Source organism: Gossypium hirsutum, chromosome A12, assembly GCF_007990345.1.
Source record: "Gossypium hirsutum isolate 1008001.06 chromosome A12, Gossypium_hirsutum_v2.1, whole genome shotgun sequence".
Classification (NCBI taxonomy): Eukaryota; Viridiplantae; Streptophyta; class Magnoliopsida; order Malvales; family Malvaceae; genus Gossypium; species Gossypium hirsutum.
The window spans coordinates 17,739,371-17,762,102 of record NC_053435.1 but is presented as its reverse complement, the minus strand read 5'-3'; the positions used below and the strand labels follow the sequence as shown (position 1 = coordinate 17,762,102).

General features: G+C 35.5%; 2 protein-coding genes and 1 non-coding gene across 3 annotated transcripts; 1 reads left to right on the top strand and 2 right to left on the bottom strand.

The window, feature by feature from the left end:
* Positions 1 to 3,132: 3,132 nt before the first annotated feature.
* Positions 3,133 to 4,909, bottom strand: LOC107933023 (dof zinc finger protein DOF3.4). The gene has a single exon (XM_016865162.2). It carries the CDS (start codon positions 4,078 to 4,080, stop codon positions 3,379 to 3,381), a length of 702 nt encoding a protein of 233 aa, XP_016720651.2. The 5' UTR covers positions 4,081 to 4,909; the 3' UTR covers positions 3,133 to 3,378.
* A 2,850-nt stretch (positions 4,910 to 7,759) lies between these two features.
* LOC121211372 (uncharacterized) lies at positions 7,760 to 9,027 on the top strand. The gene is made up of 2 exons (XM_041084128.1): positions 7,760 to 8,004; positions 8,532 to 9,027. Exons 1-2 carry the CDS (start codon positions 7,760 to 7,762, stop codon positions 9,025 to 9,027), a joined length of 741 nt encoding a protein of 246 aa, XP_040940062.1.
* Positions 9,028 to 15,612: 6,585 nt separating this feature from the next.
* Positions 15,613 to 15,719, bottom strand: LOC121211743 (small nucleolar RNA R71). The gene has a single exon (XR_005906961.1). It is a non-coding gene; the product is annotated as a small nucleolar RNA R71 (small nucleolar RNA).
* Between the last annotated feature and the right edge of the window lie 7,013 nt (positions 15,720 to 22,732).

Here is a 22,732-nt window from a genome sequence, read left to right as displayed (position 1 = left end):
CACCATAGTTTTGAAGGTTTTCATTTGCAAATAGAACCTTCCATGCGCCTATAAATTGGCTCTCACATACCAAGCTTCATCTTCCCTCACTCATTTAATTTCTCTCCAATCCTTTCTATTTCTCCACTGTAAACCATTTCTCGATTTTAAATATTCCAGTCACGAATAATATTTCGTTTATGTTCGAGGTATTCTTGAGTCATTGGTGATGTGATATTGCTCCGAGCCGTACATATCTCATATATCATGTCGAGATGGTATCAATTCCTCCAAAGCCTATCATAGGGAAGTCAGTTATGAGGTGATTTTTTTTTAAGCTCAAGGGTAGAAGCCGACATGGAGGTATCAATCGATGATCGTTATGTAGTAATAGAGGAGCCATTTGACAACTATTACGCGGCCACCAGCTTAATCTTTTCGAAATATCTGAAAATGATACCTTATAAATACCATACAAAAGTTTGAGGTTATATTCATATGGAAAAACTCTAAGGCTTCTAGCTATAATCGGTGTAATTTTTTCTTCATTTTCAAGCAATCAGTACTTTTAACCTTCATTCTTGTTCGAAGGCTGATACCGTCGTCGACGCAAGAGGAATCTTAGGCAGGGGCAGCAACTGTACGGTGCCGTAAAGGTGATGCTCCTTTCAGAGCGATGACTGTTGTTGTTATTACACAACCCATTAATAACTACAACTGTTGTCGCGCCAACTTGAGTTTGACCTTTACTATGCCGGAACATTCGCTCTCCTTCTAAGAGCCCTTTTGTGTCCACCTCGATGTCGGGCTTCGGACAATAATGAAAGGTTTGAGATAGCTGCTTGGAAATAAATAAAGAAATTACGTTGATTGCACCAAAAGTCTCCAGAGTTTTTCCGTATGATTATGGCCTCAATCTTATGTATAGTATCTATAGAGCATTGTTTGCGGGTATCGAAAAAGCTTGAACTCCTAACCTAGTAACGACCGTCACCTAGCCCCCCAGTTATACTCAAACCCATGACCGCATCACGGCCATCAATTGGGACCTTTACATTGACTTTGACCCCTCATTGTATCAAGCATTATTAACTTGAAACTAGATTTCCGCACAATAGGTTTCTATAGTCATGGTCCTATCCCGCCATGACATATGAAATTTATGTGTGCTGAGGCGCGTTATCACATCCCCAACCCCTCAAAACTACCTAAGAATTTTCGTCGAAAACCCTGAATGCTTTGAAAATACACTAAACCTTAAACAAAAATCCTAATAAAAAACCCTAACCCTAATAAAATAAAAACCCTAACCTTAGGAGAGAAAACAAGAAAGCTCGTCTAGTTGGACGCGCTTTCTAGCAAAAATAACATATATCTCTAATTAAAATTAAAACTAGCCCAAAACCCTAATTTAAAAAAAACGGCCTATAGGCCTTATTTTGCCAATTATATTTGTTAATTTATTAAAGATACAATCTAAATATCACTTATTAATATATTAATAGTCTTTTTTTAAATTTTAAAACTTTAAATACAACTCAAATATGATTTGAACCTCAAATGTTGTTATAGGTGTATAACAACCACCTACCCACTTTTCTATAACATTCAAAGTGTTAATGAGAAAATTGCATATATAATATTTCGAGGTGGATTGAGTTGGAACAGAGGATGCTAGAATTTAAAATATGGCTTCCTTTGGATAGACGATGTGTTTGCCTCCACTGAGGTTAAAAACAGCGGTGGTGGCGAGGTTAATTACTGTAGCTGTAAGATTGGATAGTAAACAGTGTGATTAAAAACAATGGTGGTGAGTGTTTGGATTTAAACGCAATAGTAGAGGTGAAGTGAGAATAGAAAATGATTATTAAGGACAATAGAAAATTATTTTATTTTTTATGAAATTATCATAATATTTTTATAAATATTTTTAATTAATTGTTTTATAATAATTTAAAAATTACTAAAATAAAAATAAAAAGATATTAAATAAATATATTGATTTATTTAAAATAAAAATCATCTAAATTATTTTAAAAAATTTAAATGAAAACTAATAAATAATAAATAAAACTATAACCATTAAAAACAAAATAAAGGGAGACAAAATTGGAAATATACTCCAGTGGATTTCTTCACCAGATCTTTTCTTGCCACTGAAAGATTTTGGTCCCACTGATGATTGGAGTAGTGTATTCAAACAGAGGCTGTGATGCGTCCATTACAATCACACCTCACCGGAGGCTATGGAGCTCCAAGACATGCAAGTAGGAGCCATCGTTATTTATAACTTAATTCATGTATTTCAATTGAGATTGGCATCGGAATGTGACATGTTAGTATAGAGTGTAGACCTCTAAATTCACGCCGACGGTTGGAGCTTTTAAGTTCGGAACATTATATTTAATAGGAGTAAAGCGTACTGTGGGTGCATACACCAAAAGGGAAAAAATCTGCAATTTTGGGGGGTTGCATTTACAACATGAGATCTAGCTTCTGCACTGAATTGAATTTAACCGCCAAAAATTAATTTCCTGCAGCTCTGTCCAAATGTTTATCTACTTCTATAATGAATTCGACCCATTTTTTTCTTTTTATAATGAATTTTGGGGTCTTGCAGGTTTTTGAGATCTAAAATCAGCTCCAACTTTTTAACTACAAATAATACCAGAGAGCTTGCTTTCTATATTTCATGTCAAATGCAGCTTCTGGAAATGTTACCCTATTTCTGAAATTTCAGTTTGGTAAAAAGGAAGATTGGTTTTCCATGAAAAGCTCATAGCTTTGGCATCACAACATACTGACAGTGATGAATATGGTTGAAAGACCCTAACCTTAAGCTGAAGCTAAATATTTGGTTTGTTGAAATAAAATCAAGTGCAATAAAGATGTGGAAGTAGATTGCAATTTGCTTTAGTTGTTTCTAAGATCAAGACCAGTTCTGCAAATCTTCTATCTGCCTCACAAATTCTTCAAACTTCAGCATGGGGATGTCCCCTAGTAAAATAACTTCTTCTAAGGCACGTTACTGAGTGGATAAGGTTTAACTGGCAACCCTTTTTTCGGTTAAACAAAAATAAGTGAAAATATATTAGTCATCATCTTAAACAACAGTGCTATCTAATATTTGAGCAAATTAAAAGGTGGGGCATGTCAACACCAACAACTACGCACTCATCATTTTGATTTCAGCCATGTCTCTACACAGATAGAAATGGTAGACAAAACAAACCAAATCACATAGCATTGAGTCATCAAAAAGAAGAAGAATATATCATAGTCCTATTTCTACTCTACTTAGATATTGCTAATTATATACTCTCAGCACTCATTAATTCACCTTGTGCTAGGAAAAAGAAAAAGAGAAATGAAAAAGACGAGGAACCGAAAACAGAAGATTCACTTGAACCCATTTCCTGGGGTTGAAATAGCAAGTTCAGGCCAAGAAAAGCAATCCCCGCCATCAACAAACCCAGTTTCTCCACCTTCAAACTGCCATGGGTTCCCCATTCCCGTAGCAGCAGCGGCCCCACCACCGTTGGCACCAACAACGGCTGCTCCATCTCCCATTCCGGAAAAGGCCCAGATTCCTCTCCCAAGCCCGAACCCAACATCCTCAAGTGCTGGAGCAATACCGAGCCCAAACCCACCAAGAGCCAGAAAACCAGGCCCTTGTGTATTCAACAAGGAGGTAAAACTTCCACATATGTTTCCATTACCACCCCCGTTGCCTTTCGACTCTCCACCAATACCAAAACTTCCTTGGTTGGCCGAGATTGGCAACAAAACCGGGGTGGCAGGTAATGGGAAGTTATTATGAGTAGTTGCGGTGGCATGGGTGTTGGTGCGAGAACGCTTAGCGTTTTTCTTGGTGCCACCGCCAACAGGGATGTCCCTGAGGGTACCACCATGAGTCCAGTAACGACGACAGGACTTGCAGAAATGACGAGGCTGAGAAAAATTGTAGTTGTTATAGTAGCAGAACTTAGTATTATTGGAGTCACAACGTGGACAAGGTAGCTGCTCTTGTTCTGGTGGGGGGGCTCCCGGGTTTAGGACCTTGCTTAAACGCCTGCTTTGATCTCCCGATTCTGATGGCATTTTCAGACCAAAACAAAAGTGGCTTCACCTATAGTGGTAGGCACCTTGTTTTAAGACTTTGCTGCTTATGTTGCTTGGCTTATATGGAGCTAAGGGACAGAGAAGGGATGGATTTTATGGGAGGAGAGGTAGAGAAGAGAATCTGGTGGACAGTGAAAACAAGTTCTGAAGGTTATATGAGACATGGAGAGAGAAGAAAGCAGGCTTTTACAGTGTTCTGTTAGGCACGACAGATGGATCAGTCGGCTAGACAATGGGGGTTCTGATTAGGGTCGGCTCTATCAACTAGGAATACGGCTTTGTGTTGTTTAACTGCACTGATTTAAGTTGCTGTGTTTCCTTTTTGGATTTTTCTTAGCTATTTTGGCGTTTGTAAACCGATAATCATCGGATGGATAAGCAGTCAAATAAAGGGGGTCCCATTTGGTATTGTATTTTGGTTTGTGTAATGATGTCGCACTTGTGGATGATGACAATTTAGTAGTTCTTCTAAGTGTACCCATTACAGTCCGCAAAAACTACGACATTAATGATGGTGGTATTTTAAAGTAAATATTGAAGCAGTGTGAAACAAGGGCCTGGAATGTGGATGGTATAAACATAGGGTTCAACTAAAATTCTAGGCAATAACAAATTTCTCCCCTATGATAGAAAAATATTCAAGCTTTGAGGGGACATTCCAGCAGAGATGAAAACTACAGCTCAGAACTTTATCAATATTCAACAATGTCTGCTTAAGGGTGTACATATAAAATAGGGTTTATGTATTCCTCCTCTTCACCTTAGATTCCTTTTTCGATACAAAATCTAATTAGAAGGAAGAGAAGGGATTACGCTGCACTTCAATATTGATTTTTGCTTCCAACTTTCATCCTTAGTTATACATCCTTTCTACTATATTATTCATGGCTCTTTTTTAAATTTTTAAATAATATTTTAATAATTTTTTTCATATCATTAATATATAATTTTGATATTTTTTTATCATGAACCTTAAACTCCGAACCTTAAAACTAAACCTCGATCTTGAACTTACAACTTAAAATTTTGAACTCACTTAAGATTTGGGGTTTAAAATTTAATGTTTTGAGTTTAATATTTGAGTTCAGAGTTTAAGGTTTAAGGTTCGAGATTCAAGTTGATGGTAAATTTTTTTACTAAAATTATATGTTAATGACATGAAAAAAATTACTAAAATATTATTAAATAATTAAAAAAAATCATAAATGATAAGAAGGAAATAGTTCATGAGCTAATTTCTCTTAATTTTAGGTAGCACCTCATGCTTATTTGTAATATCTAAATTTAGGTAACACATTTTTAGTAATTGAAAATTATTGTCGAAGGACTACTCCAATGATTGATACAGTATATAATTTTTAATCTATTTATTATATTTTCCCTTAAATTATATAAACAATATTTATATTTTATTCATTGTGATTTGGGTGAAAAATGGAAAAAATATAGTAGCATTTTTAATTAAATAAAATAGAATTTTGATAAATGTTGCATCAAACTTTTAAGTTAGTTTTGAATACCTTCCTATGTTTTTCCGGAAACAATTTTGATTTTTAATTTCTTTCAAATTAGTAAATTATAAGTCTAAAAATAAAATAAAATTTTATAGCTTAAGTTACAGAAACAATGTTATCTTGAAAATAAAATCCACAAAAACTTAGTAAAAGATAAAATAAATTTTAAACTTTTTTTTTAAACTTAAAAAAGCATAATTTAAAAATATATAAGAAATTATACATTTATGAAGAATCCAGAACGTGAGTTTTTAGGTAGCTAAGGGAAATTTATTTTTTTGTGATAAAAATAGCTCCCTATTCCAAATTAAACTTGTGGTGTCGCCATCATCCTAAAGAGAAGCATGGCAAAGATAGTAAAATATTTAGGAAGTTAAAAAGAAAAAGAGTAAAGGAGAGATGGAGCAGCGTGATTGAGAGGGATTGATGGGTGGGGACAGTAGAAGAAGGGAAGAGAGAATAAAGAGTGGGGGACAGCGTGGGGAGCAATTATTGGGTCTCCCCTCTGATTTGGGAAGCGTCATGTCCGCATCAGATTCCTCCTCCGTACCGCATTTCTCGCCCTCACCTTCTTTATTTCTTCCTCCCTCTACCACCAATCAACGGCTCCTATTTGGTGCTATAATTTTATATCAAGATGCACGAATATTTACCCGATACTTTTTAAGAGGAAATTTCATTCACTAATGAGATAGTTAAATGTTAATGTTTGTTTAAATTTTTTTTATTTCATATTATTTTAAATTTTTAGTATTTTTAATTAATATTTTTAATATATTAGTTCTTTTGATTAGATGGTTATGATTTCATCTTTTAGTCTCAAGTTTGATTTTTTTATAAATATTTTAATATGTATTTTTGTTTTAAGTTTTTTTTATTTTTAATTAATGTTTATAATTAATAAATATATTATTTTCAAGTTTTATATTTTAAATTAATAACTCTTTTATTAATAAAATTAAATAATAAAGATATAATTATTTTTTAAAAATATCAACTAATTCTTTAGATATATATAATATGTATTTTATTCGCCTATATCATGAGTATGGTGATTTCTAATATTATAAAATCATGTAATTATTTTAAATATCATTGTTTTTTCATCTACGTTGTGAGTATGATATTAAAATATTTTTATAGGTGAAATATTTCAAATAATCATTTTAAATATACATACAAAAATATATAATATGTCAATTTACTACACTCATGATAGGGCTTGGAAAATAAATATTACACATATAAAAGTTATATGTACTAAAAATAATTATATTTGCAATAATTTATTTCATTTTATAAATAAAATAGTTAATAATTAAAGATAAGAAACTTGAAAAAAAATATTTATTAATTTATAAACTGTAATTAAAAATAAAAAGTTTGAAAAACAATAAATAAAAAATACATATTAAAATATTTATAAGAGAATTCAAACTTGAGACTCAAGGATGAAATCACAATTATCTAACCATCTAACTAAAAGAGTTAATGTATTAAAAATATTAATTAAAAATAAAAATAAAATCTTAAAACAACATAAAATAAAAATTACAACTATAAGTAGGATAAAAATCAAACTCAAGATTTAAAGGATAAAAGTACTAACATTTACCCATCTAATCAATAAAACTAAATTATTAATCTTCAGTAAAACATGTTTTCACTCACTTTCTCTCCAAAAACTGCGTTTTCTTCCAAATATATTTTTTTAAAAAAAGAGCATATCTCTTTAATTTAACTTAATTCTATGCATTAAATGATGATACATTGTCAAAAACTTTTAATTAAATTTACTTTATTTCATTTGATGTGGCTTTGTATAAGTTTTTCTTAAGGTCGCTTCGTATAGTTAATTAATAATGCACATAAATATACACTATCAATGCATTTAAAGGTTATGAGTCAAGTCGGATTAAGAATCTATTTCAAAAAAAAAGTTCCAAATACAAGATTGATTCCCCTAAAAATTCATATTAATGTTTAAAAATAATAAAATATATAAAACATATCCAAAAATCCTTTTAATTCTGCTAATTAGCACGCTAGGGAACCCACAGACTGTTAATTGGCTTAGAAATAAATTGAGAGTTGTTCGTCCCCCAATTTCATTTCTCATGGAAATAAAATTCAATGTTCACAGGATGGAGAATATTCAAAGATATTGGGGCTATAGCCATGGGATTGATATAGGAGCAAACGGGTCTAAAGGGGAGTTGTCTTTAGGATGGACAACAAATATGAAGGTAACCTTGCGTAGTTTTTCTAATCACCATGTAGATGTTGAGGTGTACGAAGAAAGTAGTGATATTAAATGGCGCCTAACGGGATTTTATGGTCATCCTGAGGGGCGACATCAGCTATCCTTGGAATTTTCTTCAGAGACCGGGTACTGATCAATCTCTCCCATGGTTGGTGGTAGGGGATTTCAACGAAATTACCTACTCCTTTGAAAAATCAGGTGAACGTGTTCGAGGGGAGAGACATGCAAGACTTTCAATCTGCACTTCTGGATTGTGACCTTCATGATTTGGGTCAAGATGGGAGATGGTACACATGGGGAACGAGAAAAATTTGAGGCTAAAAATATTAGGGAATGTCTTGATCGGGCAGTTGTGAATTCTAGTTAGTGGAATCTTTTTTCAAATTTCGCAATTAATCACCTTTCGCACTCAATATCCAATCATTGTCTGATTTATGTAAAATTCGTGGGTTCGAAAGTTGGTAATAGAAGAAAAGGCCAAAGAAGATTTAAATTTGATGCCAATTGGTGCTTGGAGGGAGACTGTGAGAATGTGGTCAAAGAATTTTGGGATTTGAATGCCGACCCCCTTCCTATCAAATTAAACAAGTTGGGTTGCCAACTCATGGAGTGAAGTTCCCAACTAAAGATTGACTGAAAGGCCAAGAAAAAAGTGTAGAAGACACATTAGATTTGTTAGTTTCAGAAGAACCCAAGGATGACACTCTTCTTGAGCTGACAGACATCCGTTTACAATTAAATTTAGAGGCGGATAAAGAAGAAAGGTATTGGAAGCAACATGCGCGTATCAATTGGTTGAAGTACAGGGACCATAATTCAAAGTTCTTCCATGGTTCCACTACAGCAAAAAGGAAATTTAATCTTATTAAAGGCCTAATGAATGATATTGGTGAATGGGTTGAGGACGAGAAAGGTATTGAGGCGACTATTTCTGGATATTTCAAGAACGTTTTTACTACTTCAGATAAGGACAATTCGACTGTAATATTTGAGAATGTTCGAATGAGTATCACAAATGACATGAACGAAAAGTTATTGCAGGTATTTACTATGGAGGAAATACGAGTGGCAGTGAAAGATATGGTGCCTCTGAAAGCTTTTGGCCTTGATGGTTTCCCTACACTATCACAAATAAGAATGTTCGAATGAGTATAACAAATGACATGAACGAAAAGTTATTGCAGGTATTTACTATGGAAGAAATATAGGTGGCAATGAAAGATATGGTGCCTCTGAAAGCTTCTGGCCTAGATGGTTTCCCTACACTTTTCTATCAACCCCATTGGAGCACTGTGGGTCCTGAGGTTTCCTCATTTTGTCTAAGCATTATTCGTGGAGACATTGTTGTGAAGGAGATTAACTGCACATATATCGTCCTGATTCCCGAGGTTAGAAACCCGAAAGACATTACTCAATTTAGACCTATTAGTGTACGCAATGTGTTGTTCAAAATAATTGCCAAGTCTATAGTGAATAGAATGAGTGGGTTACTAAATGTATGCATAAAAGAGGCACAAGGAGCCTTTATTCTAAATAGATGGCTCTCTGATTGCCTATGAGATTTTACATTCCCTTAAGTCAAAGCGATGGGGCGCAAAAGGTAGCTTTGCTCTCAAATTAGACATGAGCAAAACTTACGATAGAGCAGAATGGGACTTCCTAACCGATGCTTAAATTAGGTTTCCATATAGACTGGATCACTTTAATAATGAACTGCGTGGCTTCCATTAGCTATACTGTGGGTATCAATGAGAATCTAAGCTACAAAATTGTGCCTTACAGGGCGATCATCTTAGCCCATACCCATTCCTTGTTTGTTCCAAAGGCTTCCTTGTGCTACTTGAGAAAGCTAAGGAGGAAAAGGCGGTGAATGGTGTTAGAATCGGGAAAAGCTCTTTGTCCGTTAACCATTTATATTTTGCAAACAATAGCTTATTGTTTGAGGATGCTTCAAAAGATAGGGCAGAGAACATCCAACATATTCTTTCGACATATGAAAAGGCTTCAAGTCAGAAGATCAACTATGACAAGTCTTTAATTTTCTTTGGCTCGAATGTGCAAGAAGATGATAGAAATGTTGTCTCGAATGCTTTGGGAGTCCATGTATCTTCCAATGCAGAGTACATTGGGTTGCCAGTTATGATAGGGCGTAGCAAGAATAGGGCATTCTCTTACTATGTTGATAGATTTAAAAATAGAATGAAAAGTTGGAATTTCAGATATCTATCTATGAGTGGAAGGGAGACTTTAATAAAGTCAGTTTTGCAAGCTCTACCAGTCTATGCAATGCAATGTTTTCCCTTCCCTAAATCGTTATGTGCAAAGCTCAAAAACGTACTTAATAGATTTTGGTGGAGAAACGCAAAAACGGCAAAGCGGATTCATTGGAGCTTATGGAAGGTATTATGTGCATCGAAGTCAAAAGGTGGATTAGGATTTCACGATTTGGTAAGCTTTAACGTGTCTTTATTAGCAAAACAATGCTGGCGAATTTAGACCCAGCCTGATTGTTTGTTAGCAAAAGTATTAAAGGCGCAATATCACCAACACCTAGATTTTATTTTAGCTGGGTTTGGTTTAGATTTTATTTTAGCTGGGCTAGGTTCTTACCCATCCCTTACCTAGCGAAGTATTATGGCTGCGCGGGGATAACTGGAAATGTGTAGTGGCTGGCGAATTGGGGACGGGGCAAGTGTGAATCTCTGGAATGCTCAGTGGATTCCTGGTTCAAAAAACAGAAGATTAAAATGCCGGAACATCACCACAAAGTATACATTGGTTGCGGATTTAATTAATCATGAAAAGGGTACCTGGTGTGAAGATGCAGTCCGAGAAATTGCTGATGCCACTCAGGTTGACGCAATTCTGTCCACCCTTCTATCTCGCTTGCAAATTCCAGATATTCGAATTTGGCGTGTGCATGGCTCAGTAGTATATACAGTAAAGAGTGGATACAGACTCTTGACTCAATCAAAACTGCCAAAACAAAATATTCCTAATGATTCTACAGGCATAACAGCTACAACATTTTTTACCAAACTGTGGTCTCTACAATTACCGCAGAAAATCAAAATACATTTGTGGAAAACGTACAGAAACTTTCTTCCTACTTTTACAAATCTGGAAAAGCGTCATCTTTCTACTTCTAGTGCATGTCTAATGTGTTCAGATAAGTGGGATTCTGTCGATCACATACTCAGCTTCTGCCTATTGACGATTCAAGTTATGGATGCTCTACATATAACCCGTTCAACTGTCCCTACAAGGATGGAACACAGAAAATGGTTAATCGATTCTTTTATGATGGGTGATGATCTGAACAGGAAAATCTTAACAGTGACAAATGGGCGCTTTGGTTTAACAGAAACCAATTACTACACGAGGGTATTCGACAATCAGTTCAAGAGATTTCCTGCTTTATTACTGGCTATCTGAATGAATTAAATTCACTATCCTATGAAAATACCCATCTGAGTGCTCAAAAAAAAGGTAGCTGGAAAACTCAAAACCAGGGTTTTGTAAAAATTAATTTCCATTAATCCTTTTCAGGAATTATTATAAGAAATGAGGAAGGACTCATACTAGGGGCATGCATTTACCCTCATCTACATGTTGCAGATGCGTTTGTGGCAGAAGCTTTGGCATGCGAGAGGGCGCTCTGGTTTGCTGGTGAACTGGGTTTCCAATATATTGAGGTTGAAGGAGATTCTCTTGCACTAATCAAAAAACTCAGATCGTCAGAACAAGATAGATCGATCCTAAGCCCAATCATCCTGGAAATCAAGAACATGGTTATTAGTTTTGAATCGGTTACCTTTTCCCATTTATGGAGAGAACAAAACGAGGCTGCACACTCCAAGAACATGATTTACCCATTGCTAATTTGCTGGTTTTTGGCTTCGGTTTTCTCGGAATCTCCTTATCTTTCACTCCGATTGCAATCCAAAGCTGTCACTCTCCATGGTTTGTGTTTTTCTATCTGGTTTGGCTATTGGTTTTCTGGAGAGTCTGTTGGTTTTCCTGTGGGTGGTTTATAGGAGGTTTTTCTTTATGTTTTTTTTTTGGGTTTCATTCATTGGTATTACTTTTTTAGATATTTGGGTTAGTACTTTTATTATCCCCAATGCATAACTTTATGTTTTATTTATCCTCCTTTTTAAATGAAAACCAGCTTTATTCCTCTAAAAAAAATAAAATATATTTTTATATTTTTAATACTTAGATTTGAATAAAAATATTTTTAAATAATTTTATTTACACCCGAAATTTTATCATACTTGAATTCGTGTGAAAACCATGTATTTAAAATACAAATATATGTTTAAAAATAAAATAAATAAACAATGAAACATAAAGTTTGAAAATAATAATAATAACAACACATATGTAATATGTACGAAATTAAAATAAAAAATAGTTTAACTCGTGAGTAAAAGAAAATTGAAATAGGTAAATACATCATACTAAAAATATTAAATGCACTTCAATTGTTCACAATGGTACTGATATTTTTCTATAGCACGTTAAAATGTTATCAAGTTAGTGAAAAGAAAATTTAATATTAAAATTATATTTTTTAACAATTGAATATCAAATTGACTTTTGATACCAATATAATCAATGGCATTATTTATAAATGCAATCAATGACATTATTTATATACAAAAAATTAGTGAGAGAAAATATTTTATGTTAAAAGTTAATTATTTTTAAGTTCACTCAAGAATTATTATTGGTGTACTAATAAAGAATTTGTTTATAAATCTACTAAATACAAATTCAATATCTGAATATGTTAATTTTAATTCTTTTATTTTAAAACTATATAAAAGTATAAAAATACAAAAAAATCAAAATAGTAATAGTCATTTAATAAAAGGATATATTAATTATTTATTGACTAAGTTGATACTCGATTAGTTTATGACACCAACTTTTGATAGTTTTATTAATAGTATAGATTCAAGCTGAATAAACTTATAGACAAAAACTCTTTATTTAAGTTTGATTCAAGTCAAGATAAGTATAATAAATCAATAAACCACTTAACCCATGATATAAATGTATCAAATATTAACAATATTATTATAAAAATAACTTATTTTTTAGATGGCAAGTATCCACAAATGGTGATATCAAATATTAATTCTATGTAACTATATATATATGAATAACTTATTTTTCTAGTTTAGATTTTTATCCTTCCTTTACAAGAATAGACTCTTTTTAAGTAAAATATTTATCAAAAGCAACTATATATGAATATCAAACATTAATTCTATGTAAATAAACATTAATATATATGGATTAGCATTAACTAATTTAATGATATTAAGGGTATACAGAGTTTTTGATCTTCTAAAAATGATAAATTTACTTTTAAACTCTTTTAAAAATTTAAAAATTATAAATTGATATAATAGTAAACTTACACTTCAACCTAAAAAATTTATGATTCAAATCTAACTCTTTAAAATAAAATTTTAACTTCGCCACTAATGACGCCATAGGAGATTTTACATTATTGGTGATAGATCATTTTAGTATAATTGGTTAATCTTTTATGATGCTCCAACACTTATTTTTCAAATGATTTTTCTTTTATGAACTTCTTAATCAAAATGTAATCCAATTATTATTATATATTGACCACTGCTTGATAAACCATAATTTATACATATTTTATCCCATGCTTAGCACATTTATGGATGATTTCTCCTTAAATTTGGTGAATTCGATGCTCCTAATCCTTTAATTTCATGTTTTATACTTAGGTGAGCACAGAAGAGTAAAAGGAACGAGAAACGGGCCGAAAACGAAGAAAATTGGCCAACATGAGAAATCAACATGGCCTGGACTTCCGCACACGGGTAGTCCACACGGCCATGTCCATTTGGCAGAATCGAAGCACAACTTACACGGGTAGACCACACGCCCGTGCCTACTTAACAACCTTGACTACAGTCTGAAGCAATCGCATACGGGCGTGTCCCTATCGAGCCCAAGTATAGTCCTATTCGGAAAAGGCCACTTTTGAGGGCTCTTAGGCATTCTAAAGCCTATTTAAACACCTGAGGAGGCACTAGAAGGAGGACACAGAGTAGGAGGAAAGAAATTACTGAAGGAAAGCCGGTTGATCCATCTCAGAAGCCGGATTCATCGTCAAGACTGAAGATCTCCCTTCAATTTCCTTCAGGAGTTTTGGGTTTTCTTTATGTTTTGTTATCTTTATTCTTTTGAGATGTTTCTTTCATAATTATGAACCAAAACCCCTAAATACCTAAGGGGAATGAAACCTAAGACGGATCTTGTTATTATTATCTTAATTGTATGATAAATATTTGACTTGCTCTTAATTATGTGTTCTTAATTCTTATTTTAATATTCCAGGATATTGGTTCAAGTTAATGTGTTTATTCAGAGGAGCAAAAGTCCCTATTTAAGAGTTAATTTGTCGTAATTAAGCGGAGTTGATTGCACGCCTAGAGATAGGGTGACAAGATTTTACTAGATTAGGGTGAAACCTAATAAGAGAGTCCATAGATCGAGTTAATGCAACACTAAGGTGTTAATTAGAAAGAGATTTCGATTAATTAACCTAGGGTTAGACGTTATTAGTCTCGAGAGAGATAATAATATAACTTAGGGATTTCTACGGATCAAGTCAAATGAATAAATCGTCTGATTCAGAGTTAAATAACAAGTGAAGTCTAGGTGGATTTTTCCTTGGGTATTGCCTTAATCAATCGAGTTTTCCCAAAAAGCTTTTCCCCAATTTTCTCTCTGTGCACTCCTAGTTTAGTTAATTAGTTTATATAAACAAATCTTTTAATTTTTAGGCTAGATAATAAAAAGAAAGTAATTACTAGTACTCTTGGTTCCTTTGGGTTCGACAATCCGGTTTTGCTAAAATTATACTACTGTTCGATAGGTACACTTGCCTTCTTCGTGATAATAGTTAGTTTCAAGAGCGATTAATTATTAATTTTTAAAACCTGTCATGAATATCACGTATCAAGTTTTTTGCACCGTTGTGGGGAACTAAGATATTAGGAACATTCGATTTTTATTACTTTAGCCATATTTACTTTTAGTGCAATTTGTTTTTAGTTTAATTTCACTTTTCTAACTTTTATTTTATTTTCTTCTGACAGGTTTTTCTAGTTTATGACCAGAAGAAACCCGTCAGGACTATTGCTTTTTGATAGTGAGATCGATTACACAGTTCGCAGAAACCAAAGAGAAATAAGGCGAAGCTTAAGATACACAAAAGAAGAGCAAGACGACGGTACTCACACCACAACCGAGGAGATGGCTGAAAACCAGGAAAATCCGCTACCTCCTGCGATTGCTGCTAATCAGAATCCTGCTTCCTGTACTATGTATGATTATGCTAAACCTTCTTTAACAGGAACTGAATCAAACATAATTAGGCCTGCTGTTGCTGCAAATAATTTTGAACTGAAACCTAACACAATTCAAATGATACAGCAATTTGTTCAGTTTAATGGTTTGCAGGACGAGGATCCTAACGCTTACTTAGCGAATTTTCTGGAGTTTTACGATACATTTAAAATCAATGGCGTTTCTGATGATGCCATTCATCTTCAGTCATTTTCATTGAGGAAAAAAGCTAAACAGTGGTTGAACTCGTTACCACGAGGGTCAATCACTACTTGGGAACAAATGACTGAAAAGTTTTTATTAAAATATTTTCCGTCGGTTAAAATGGCTAAATTACGTAATGATATCTCTTCGTTTGTGCAGATGGATTTAGAAACACTCTACGATGCATGGGAGAGATACAAGGACTTTTTGAGAAGATGCCCTCACCATGGGTTACCATTCTGGCTACAGGTTCAAATGTTTCACAATGGCTTGAATCCTTCGACTAGATAGATGATTGACGTAGCTGCTGGTGGAACTATCAATAATAAGACACCTAAGGATGCTTATGAATTTATAGAAGAGATGTCACTGAATAATTATCAGTGGCAAATTATGAGGAGAAAGCCCACGAAAACAGTCGGCATTTTTAACGTCGATTCGGTCACCATGCTCTCTAATCAGGTAGAACTCTTGAATAGAAAAATTGATGGTTTTCTTGGTTCTTCACAGGTTCACCCAATAATACAGTGCGAAGCAAGTGAAGGTGGATCAAGCAATTCAGAATACCCACCCAATGGCCACAACATGGAGAACGAGCAGTTAAATTATATGGATAATAATCCTCGATCTCAAAATAATCCTTATAGTAACACTCACAATGCAGGTTGGAGGAACCACCCAAATTTCTCATGGGGAGGCCAAGGGAATCAGAGACCAACACCTCCAATCTTCCAACAACCACCTTATCAACAAGAGAAAAAGCCTAACCTTGAGGAGATACTAACAAAATTCAACTCTGTGTTAGAAACTCGTTTTCAGAATACAGAGATAGCACTTAAGAATCAACAAACGTCGATCCAAGGGCTCAAAACTCAGTTAGGACAGCTCACCAAATTAATATCTGAACGACCACAAGGTAGCCTGCCGAGTAACACTGAATTTAAACCAAGGAAACAACTCAACGCAATTACCATCCAAGACAAGGAAGGGTTAGTGGAACCTGAACCAGAACCAAGCCAAGGAATCGTGGTAAGTAAAAGCAAAGGTGAGGTAGACCACAGTGAACAAACACCGGTAAGTAAAGACTACAAACCTTATGTGCCATACCCCAATGCGACAAGGAAAGACCGCACAGGCGAACAATTCGGTAAATTCCTTAAATTATTAAAGAAATTACATATTAACTTACCATTTATTGAAGCTCTTTCGCAGATGCCAAACGCAGTCAGATTCTTAAAGGAGCTTTTAACAAATAAGCGGAAGTTGGATGAGGCGTCGCATGTGGAGCTAAATGTGGTTTGCTCAGCAATACTATAAAATAAGCTGGCCAACAAATTAAAAGATCCAAGAATTTTTACGATTCATTGTTTAATTGGTAGCTTAGATGTTAATAATGTTTTGGCTAATTTTGGGGCTAGTATCAATGTCATGCCATACAAAATGTTTAAGCAACTAGGTCTTGGGAAACCCAAACAAACTAGGATGAGTATTCAATTAGCCGATAATATAATTAGATTTCCTAGGGGTATTATTGAAGATGTATTCGTTAAAATTGACAAATTTATATTCCCAGTTGATTTCGTTGTTCTAGACATAGAGGAGGATTGTAACGTTCCTTTACTTTTAGGGAGACCCTTTTTAGCAACTGCTAGAACAGTAATTGATGTTGGCACAGGTGAACTCACACTTCGTGTGGGAGACGAAACGATCACCCTTCAAGCTCGTAATTCGAGTGACACATCAAAAATCGAGGGTGATTGTATAAATTATACTACTAATGTAACACCCCGAACCCGAAACCGACACCGGAGTCGAACACGAGGTGTTAACTGACTTTAACCCCTTATAAAATTTATTTTCCAGACACTGCCCAATCTGTGTACTAGTCATTTTAAAAATCATATCTTGAGTTTCGTAACTCAAAATCAGTTTCGTAATTTTTCCCAGAAACTAGACTCATGTGCCCATCTATGTATTTTTTTCTAGAATTTTTGGTTGGGCCAATTAGTACAGTTTATTAGTCAAAGTCTCCCATGTTGCAGGGATCGACTACACTGACCTTTGCCCATTACGACTTGGATATCTCCCTACACGGGGCTTCAATACTGATGCCGTTTGTTTCTATGAAAACTAGACTCAGAGAGGAATCTGTACATATATGGTACGACCCCTAATTATCTCTGGTTAATTTGTAATGAATTTCCAAAGTCGAAGCAGGGAATCCAGAAACCGTTCTGGCCCTGTCCCACTATAATCTGATTATCTCTTAATATACTGCTCATATGATCTTTTCGTTACTTCCTCATGAAAGCACACTCATCGAGCTTCGATTACATAATTTATTCATCAATTAATTCCACTCCTACTATTTTTAGTGATTTTTCAATCTCATGACACTGCTGCTGCCAGCATCTGTTACGAAAGTAACTAGGTCCATCTCATGCCTACCCTTGATCCAACTCAATCGAACATTCGTGCCATTTTCGCATGGCTTAAAGTTTACATGCCAAAATTCAAACACAACGTAATAGCTTATACATGCCAAAATGTTCTTCTAAGCCAACTAAGAAGAAAATACCAAAACTTGCTATCCGGTGTGATGACTTCGATGACGGCCTGACCCCGCAAAAATAGATGAGTCCAAGCAACCTATAATGGGTGACAAGGAAACACCGAGTGAGTTTATAACTCAGTAAGTCAAAAGCAATGCACTACCATCCATCAATAACATTATCACAAGAGGAAACAAAATGGAACGAGACAATTTACTCCATCCATACCGAACCATACCATAGTTCCTCCAACCTATCGATTCAATTTCATACCAATTTATGCATTCACAATCCACATACTCATCAATAGGATATTCGAGGCATTTTCATAAATCATTTTATTTTCGTTACAAACATACAACTAAACGGCCTTTCACCCATTCTACGATAAATTTTATGTACGTGACTTCAAGTATATTTGTCACATAGGTTCAACTTACCGAGCTCAACACCAAGTATAAGCATAGCACCTATTAGCCATGTACTCAAGACACTTACCCGATCCGCTGTCCGCGATCGACTCAATAGTGTCGCACACATAGTGTCCATAATGATTCACGAATGTATATTGAGCCCGCACACTCAGTGCTATATAATCATCTTGCACACTTAGTGCTACGTAATCAAATCGCACACTTAGTGCTACATAGTCAAACTCGCACACTTAGTGCCGCATGGTCAATTCGCACACTTAGTACATCATATTCATTTCGCACACTTAGTGCAACATAGTCATATCGCACACTTAGTGCTATACAATTTAATCCCGCGCACTTAGCGCCAATCTCATGGTCATAAATGGTTATCCCGCACGTTTAGTGCCGAGATCAACAACTCAGTACATCTTACCTCTTTTCTTTTCATTCAACAATTTTATCATCATATACGTACATGCATATATATATGTATATTTATTCATTCCATTCAGCATCAATACATAAACATTATGACCATTTGAAATAACACCAACTACATGCTTAATGACTTACCTCGTGTTGGGTAAGACGGTTCCAACTCGGCTACTCGATAACCTTTTCTTTGCCTTTGCTCGATTCACCTCCTTTAACTCCTTGAGCTAAATCAATAATTTAACTAGTTTAACCACCTTGCTAAATATTTACAATCCGATTTCACATGTATATGTATGTTAGTATATTCGGCTAATAACCTCATGCAACTACCAAAGCCGAATCAACTAAATATACTTATGAATATATATATATCATCATCGAAATCACCTAAGCTTAGACATCAATTTTTAATTCCAAGCAAGTTGCCGAATGCAACCTTACTAAATTTTCATGGATTCAAGTCATGGATTCAATATACCATTACCATGGAATCAACAACCAAAAATTCATAGACAATTTAGGAAAATCACATTACAAATCTCAAATTCAAACAAAGACCATGGCCGAAATGCACATATAACCACATAACAAAAATATTGAACCTTTGGTTGCCTAACTAGCTTAACATCCATCAAATTTTAAATCAAGAAACTCACCTCATCTATAATCAACCCTCAATACCCTAAAGCATCAAAAACGACATCAAAGAAATACAACCATCCATGGCCGAATGTCATCTTCTTAACTTTACAAAAAGAGAACATTTGCCATGAGCTAGCTTCTATACTTGACGGCCACTCCAAATATACAAAGATTTTCAATGATAGAGCATTAACATATCCAAATATTAAGCATTTAATTTCTCATATATTCACTGTCACACAACAATTTATGCAATTAAAACACGAAAATAAATTTTTGGCTCGGTAATGTGGTCTCGAAACCACATTCCGACCAGGGTCTAATTTGGGTTGTCACAACTCTCCCCCACATAAGAAATTTTCGTCCCCGAAAATCTTACCGGTAAATAAATTTGGATATCGATCCTTCATAGAGTCCTCAAGTTCCCAAGTGGCTTCTTCAATTCCGTGTTTATGCCACAGTACTTTCACTAATGAGATTTTCCTGTTTCGTAGTTCTTTTACTTCATGTGCTAAAATACGAACTGGTTCTTCTTCGTAACTTAAATTAGATTGAATCTCGATCTCCGATGGAGGAATTACGTGCGATGGATCGGACCTATATCGTCGAAGCATCGAGACATGAAAAACGTTGTGAATCTTTTCGAGTTCAGGGGGCAAAATTAATCGGTATGCAACGGGTCCAACTCGTTCGGATACTTCGTACGGACCGATGAACCTCGGACTCAATTTGCCCTTACGACCAAATCTAAGCACCTTCTTCCAGGGTGAAACTTTGAGAAATACTTTGTCTCCAACCTGATATTCAATGTCTTTTCTTTTCAAATCCGCATACGATTTCTGACGATCTGTGGCTACCTTCAGACTTTCACGGATTACCTTTACTTTCTGTTCGGCATCTTTAATCAAATCAACTCCGAAAATTTTACTTTCACCGAGCTCAGTCCAAAACAATGGTGTACGGCATTTACGACCGTACAAAGCCTCGTAAGGTGCCATCTTAATACTTGATTGGAAACTATTGTTGTAAGCGAATAAGATCAAAGGTACATACCGTTCCCATGAACCACTAAACTCAAGGATGCAGCATCTCAGCATATCCTCGAGTATCTGAATTATCCGCTCGGATTGACCATCGGTTTGGGGATGAAAAGCGGTGCTAAAATGTAGCTTGGTACCCAAAGCTTCTTGCAATTTCTTCCAAAATCGCGAGGTGAATCTCGGATCTCTATCCGACACGATAGAAATAGGTACTCCATGTAATCTCACAATCTGAGAAACATACAATTCGGCTAGTTTATCCAATGAAAAATCCGTACGCACGGGGATAAAGTGAGCCGACTTAGTCAGCCTATCAACAACAACCCAAATCGCATCCTTCTTACTTGCGGACAATGGCAGTCCGGACACAAAGTCCATTGTGACTCGGTCCCATTTCCACTCGGGTATCATGATCGGCTGAAGTAACCCTGAAGGCACTTGATGTTCCGCTTTCACTTGTTGACATATTAAACATCTCGAAACAAAGTCGGAGATGTCTCGCTTCATACCATGCCACCAAAACCGACGTTTCAAGTCGTTGTACATTTTCGTGCTCCCCGGGTGAATTGACATTCGGCTACAATGGGCTTCGTTCAAGATCATCGGAATGAGTTCCGAATTCCTTGGAACGCACAAACGACTTCTAAACCTCAAACAACCATCATCATCAATCTGAAACTCCGATTCCTTGTTCGGAACACACTCAGCTCGTTTTGCAACCAATTCATCATCGACTTTCTGAGCTTCACGAATTTGATGAGTCAATAATGGTTTGGCTTTTAATTCAGCTACTAACACATTGTCAGGTAGAACAGACAAGTGTACATTCATCGCTCGCAAAGCAAACAGTGATTTCCGGCTTAAGGCGTCCGCAACCACATTAGCCTTTCCCGGGTGGTAATCAATGACAAGCTCGTAATCTTTCAACAACTCAAGCCAACGTCTTTGTCGCAGATTCAAGTCTCGTTGAATCATCAAATATTTGAGACTTTTGTGATCCGAAAATACATGGCACTTCTCACCAAACAAATAATGTCGCCATATTTTCAATGCAAACACAATGGCGGCTAGTTCGAGATCATGGGTCGGATAATTTCTCTCGTGTGGCTTCAATTGTCTCGACGCATAGGCCACAACTCGACCTTCTTGCATCAATACGCAACCCAACCCAAGTAGGGATGCGTCACTATAAACGACAAACTCTTTACCCGATTCGGGTTGCACCAAAATTGGAGCTTCAGTCAAATGAGTTTTCAGTTGATCGAAGCTTTTCTGACATTTCTCCGTCCATTCGAACTTAACATCCTTTTGAAGCAACTTCGTCATTGGTGTGGCTATCATCGAGAAACCTTTGACAAATCGTCGGTAATAACCGGCGAGCCCTAGAAAGCTCCGGACTTCGGTAACATTTCTCGGAGGCTTCCAGTTAAGTATGGCTGAAATTTTGCTCGGGTCAACCCGAATACCCGATGCGGATACCACATGACCCAAGAAGCTAACCTCTCTTAACCAGAACTCACACTTACTGAACTTAGCATATAACTGCTTATCCCGCAAAATTTGCAACACTAGCCTTAGATGCTCAGCATGTTCGGTCTCATCTCTTGAATAGACCAAGATGTCATCAATAAACACAACTACGAACCGATCCAAATACGGCCTGAAGATCCGATTCATCAAATCCATAAACACCGCAGGGGCATTAGTGAGCCCAAACGGCATCACTAAGAACTCGTAGTGACCGTACCTCGTTCTGAAAGCAGTTTTGGGTACGTCCGAATCTCGAATCCGCAACTGATAATAACCCGATCTCAAATCTATCTTTGAAAACACCGATGCTCCCTTTAATTGATCGAACAGATCATCAATACGCGGTAACGGATACTTATTCTTTATCGTCACTTTATTCAGTTGACGATAGTCAATGCACAACCTCATGGTTCCGTCCTTCTTTTTCACGAACACTACTGGTGCACCCCAAGGTGAGAAACTCGGTCGAGCGAAACCTCTATCCGTCAATTCTTGCAACTGAGCTTTCAACTCTTTTAACTCAGTTAGTGCCATACGATACGGAGCGATCGAAATTGGCGTAGTTCCAGGTACAAGCTCAATACCAAACTCTACCTCCCGAACAGGTGGCAAACCCGGTAACTCTTCAGGA

Excerpts from the sequence above, each read along its gene's own strand:
- LOC107933023 (XM_016865162.2), bottom strand. The coding sequence starts at position 4,080 with ATGCCATCAGAATCGGGAGATCAAAGCAGGCGTTTAAGCAAGGTCCTA.
- LOC121211372 (XM_041084128.1), top strand. The coding sequence starts at position 7,760 with ATGGAGAATATTCAAAGATATTGGGGCTATAGCCATGGGATTGATATA. Across the intron at positions 8,005-8,531 it reads GAATTTTCTTCAGAGACCGG|TGTAGAAGACACATTAGATT; the intron begins GTACTGATCAAT and ends CCAAGAAAAAAG.